The sequence below is a fragment of the Cottoperca gobio genome, chromosome 2 (genome assembly GCF_900634415.1).
Source record: "Cottoperca gobio chromosome 2, fCotGob3.1, whole genome shotgun sequence".
NCBI lineage: Eukaryota > Metazoa > Chordata > Actinopteri > Perciformes > Bovichtidae > Cottoperca > Cottoperca gobio.
The window spans coordinates 1,830,200-1,834,779 of NC_041356.1; the positions used below are offsets into that span (position 1 = coordinate 1,830,200).

Here is a 4,580-nt window from a genome sequence, read left to right on the forward strand (position 1 = left end):
GCCTATGGATAATGGGAAGTGACTGTGGACTGACTGCATGCTGTGGCAGGGTGAGTAGGAGAGGGGCGTACGGTTGGTTGGCTCTGGACAGGAATAAGGAATCCCGAGATGCTCCGTTGTTGCTGCCGGAGTATTGCTGAAGGTGTCCACACAAAACCACCTGCTGGTAAAAGGGTGTAAAACAGGCAGATCATCTCTCATCTATGTGATTGTTGATATAATGTATTTTGCGCCAGTAAAGGCTTGGGAACAATGAAAAAACTATTTGTTTTACATGTAACCCATTTATATCAATATGGTATCTATTTTTTATTAAATATCCTAGGAGTGTATTTCATAACTGTATAATACAACTAATTATCTAATGAGTAATGTATCCATTTATCCATGTAAATCAAATATTTAGGCAACAATTGTATCATAATATAATAATATTGCCATTATTGTCATATAATAAAAGGCGGCAGCAAATTATTGTTCTAAAACTAAAAAGGTGGCAGTAGTTTAACCGATGAACCATAGATCTGAACCAGTCACGTGGTATCGACGGGCGGCGAGGTTTCGGATGTCATCAATGACGTCATTGGTCTAAAGCGATACAAGCCTCGATAAAAAGAACTGGATGCAGCATTGGAGGCGGGGCCCCGTTCATTCCTATGTTGCTCTGTGGCGCATGAAGCCAAAATGGCTCGACATTTAAGTATAAAATTACCCGGATATTCCGGCGTCTTTTCGCATCCATGGGGTGCATAGAGCATGCGCACTTGCGTTTTCCTTAAACCCTCGGCTCAGTCACATGAATGGAGGCGGGGGAAAACTCTGGATTCGGCTATTAGCGCATTCTACAACATTTTGAACCTAACGATTTACATAAGGGCTATTCAAGTATTTCAAACATCATACGCTGATTTAGTCTCTTTCCCGACGTTGGTCAATGGGATAAAGTATTTTTGGTCCCATGGCATCACGTGACTGACACGGAAATTGTAATTCCACGGTTTGGTCACTACGAACATTTGCTTCAAAGGCTGGTGCACTTCCTGGATTACTCGACACACGCTCTGAAGCCTCGGCACAGCGCGTAACGTCACTACTTTGTATTGAATCCAGATACCATACCAGGTAGTGGCGGTAATGCTCCATAACATTGTTTGCCAACCGCCATGAAACACCACGAATAATAACTCCAGGCCAGCTGGTGGCAGTATTGCACTCTTTACACACACCGGTGAAAAGAATAACAAGGAAGCAGCAGGAAGCGTTTGTTTTGTTTGTATTTAATAAAGATCCTGTACAGTCTCTGTCTTAGCTGTCAGTCTGTAGATGTAATAATGTCGGACCCCTGTGTAAGTGACACGCTGAATCAGCTGCTGATACACCACACACAGTCTTTCGAGCAAGAAGAATGGCAGACGAAGCTCCTTTTCAGTTTTTACATAACGAAGTGATACAGTACATTTACAAGTCAGCTGACAACGGAGAGACGGTAAGAGAGTGGCAGCCTGAGTGTGTACTGTTAGTGGTCGCCTAACCGTGTGTTCATTAGTTCTCCTCTGTCATCCTTCAGGAGAATGGAAGAAATATCGCCAAACTGGAGAATATGGGATTCAGAGTCGGCCAAGGGCTAATAGAGAGGTAACAAGCTAACTTCTGCCAATGTGTTCCTCTTGTGACAGTTGGTGTGCCAGTAGTATCAACTTATATTATACTTATCTATGTATATAAATATTATATTTATCTATGTATTAATGTATGTATGTATGTATGTGAAAAACGGGTATATTTTCTTCAATGAATTTAGTGAGAAATGCTTTTTCTTTAATCCTTTAAAATTGACTTCCCCCCATTGTAACCAACTCTGACAGTTCCAGCTCCTTCTGTACATGATTCCAGTGTGTTTTAAAATATTTTTTTTCTATTTCTGTTTTAACACAATCCTGCTGCCACAAATACTCACGAGAGCAACAAATGTGGATGCACCTGCCGCTGAAAATATTCCCCAAATAAGTGCATAATTTCCTGCTGTTATAGTTAGATTTGATTAAAAACTAGAGTAAACAGCTTTTAAAATAAATATTGAATGACATTGTTCATATATGACCACTGACTAGGCTGAGAAGTCACACCAACTCATTGGGTCTTATGCAAAAGCCATTGGTACGAAGTGTCAAACTTCTGGACTTTGAGCCGCTTTTCCTTTTCCCTAGACTAACGAAAGACACAGTGAGGTTCAAAGACGAGCTGGACATCATGAAGTTTGTGTGTAAAGACTTCTGGACCTGTGTGTTCAAGAAGCAAATCGACAACCTTCGAACCAATCACCAGGTAACAGTTCCTTTCATTCATGTAGGTTATCATTAACATAATGCACTCTAACAACAGGTGCAGCCCTGAGAAACTGAAATGATTCATTTTGTTTTGAACATAAGTGAAGCACTAAATATAACCTGTACAGTCTGTAAAGCACACTGAGACAAATGTATAATTTGTGATATTGGGCTATACAAATAAATTTGATTTGAATATCAATATTCTTCTTTCACCAGCTGCACTGCTGTATGCGTCTGTGCTGATGCTGTTGTCATGTGTTTCAGGGCATCTATGTTCTCCAGGACAACAAGTTCCGATTACTGAGTCAGCTGTCAGCTGGGAAACAGTATCTGGAACACGCCCCAAAGGTGCTTCACACGGCTCCATACAGGAGCGATGAACATTCACACACACATAGCAGTTTGAGGTTCAGTATCTTGCTTAAGGACACTTTGACATGTAGACTGCAGAGGCTGGGGATCGAACCGCTGACCTTCTGATTAGTGAACACACTCTACTGTAGTGTTTAGTGTAATGTTGAGAACTGTCAGTGTAAACTAGTTGTGACAGGATTTAGATGATCTGTCTCTTCTTCTCCAGCATGAGTGGAACAAGTTCAGATGCAGTTTAAACTTTAACCTCATTCATACTGGCTGCTGTATTTTGTGCTGTTAGTTCATCCACAGCCATCCATTTGCAGTGTTTTAGCAGAGAACTCTGATGTATGTTGACAGCTGCTGTACCCATAGCAAACACATATTAATCCAGATTTATATGGCTGATACCAGGTTATCAGAAACTCAGATTGTCCGACCCCCCGCTCATGTTATGACACAGATGACTGTTTGTCTCACTGCAGTATCTGGCCTTCAGCTGTGGTCTGGTGAGAGGAGCTCTGTCCAACCTTGGAGTGAAGAGTATTGTGACTGCCGAGGTGTCCGTCATGCCTGCATGTAAGACACACATCACTCGTGCATCAACAGGACAGAGACATACATCTTACCTCTACTACTACTTTCTCAAGAGCTTTCAGCAACATCTCTGTCATCGTCGGCGAACAGAGTTTATTTTTATTTTCCTGAGACAAACTTCCTCGGCTGAGGAATGCCATGAGATGCTGTTGAAAGGTCAAGCAGAACGTCAGAGACAGAAGCAACCTCTTTAGTTTAGTTGGCGGAGGTCCACAGAGAGACCTCACACACTCATTCCTTTCATGTGTGTTGAGTTCATCTTCTTTCAATGTGCTCTACAGTTTCCCAGTCTGCTATGCGTTAGATAAATATATCTGCTCGATTATGTTTACATGTGACGGATTATTGCATCTATATTTTTACACACCTGGCATAGCAGCAGTAACCTCATTATTTTTTATTTTATGATTATTAGTTATCAGGATCTAATGGTAAAGAGACATCAGATGAATTCTCTCTCTGTCTCTGTGTGTGTGTCCTCCTCTCCCCTCTCTCTCCTCCAATTAATTATGCTGGTGTTGCCACCATATCCTGTCACTCCTGTCTCAGGTTTCTGTATACATCTGTATAATCACTACACTTTCATTACATGATATTCAAACACACTTACCAATAACACTTTTATCTCGCAAATATCTTGTTCAATCCTCTTGAAGTTGAGGTGGAAAAAACATTGGAAACACATTTATGAATACACATTCTGAATAAAAATAAAGTGTGGACTAACATGCTTTCTCTTCTCTCTGTTCTTTATATTTCTGTAGGCAAATTCCAGATCATGATCCAGAAGATGTAGCAACTCTCTTCTGCCACGCTGACTCTGCACTCTTCTGCCTTCATACATATCCCTGTAATCTGCTCATTAAAGAGAAATGCCCCCCGTAGCTGTTAGTAAAATAGACTTCTGTCTGCACTTACAGGTAGGCCCTTACAAGTGTTTCATGCTGACACACAGACATAAGTATAAGTGGACAAACACTTTTACACAAATGTTATCTCATTCTTATAAAGTCTGACTTTCACCATTTCAATGAGTGAGTCTTGTCATTTTGGACTCTTGTCGTTTGATTGTTTATCAATGCTGGTGCTGGTGCGTAGTTCACTCCTCCCCTTTCCTCCACTGTGTAGGTGTGTGCGGGAGGAGGGAATGTGAATGCGCAAGGCAGGGAGAAAACAAAAAACTTGAAATTCAGGGCGCGCGGAGTTCCGTTGGGGGAATATATATGTATGCTGTCTGCGCTCCGGGGGGGGGGTGTCGGAGCTCCGGTACGAGTGCTGTCGGAGAAAATTGATAAAAGT

General features: G+C 41.5%; 1 protein-coding gene across 1 annotated transcript; it reads left to right on the forward strand.

Moving 5' to 3' along the window:
• Positions 1-1,249: 1,249 nt before the first annotated feature.
• On the forward strand, positions 1,250-4,312 carry trappc6b (trafficking protein particle complex subunit 6B). The gene is made up of 6 exons (XM_029450839.1): positions 1,250-1,486; positions 1,568-1,635; positions 2,208-2,325; positions 2,595-2,678; positions 3,170-3,263; positions 4,046-4,312. Exons 1-6 carry the CDS (start codon positions 1,406-1,408, stop codon positions 4,075-4,077), a joined length of 477 nt encoding a protein of 158 aa, XP_029306699.1. The 5' UTR covers positions 1,250-1,405; the 3' UTR covers positions 4,078-4,312.
• Positions 4,313-4,580: the final 268 nt, after the last annotated feature.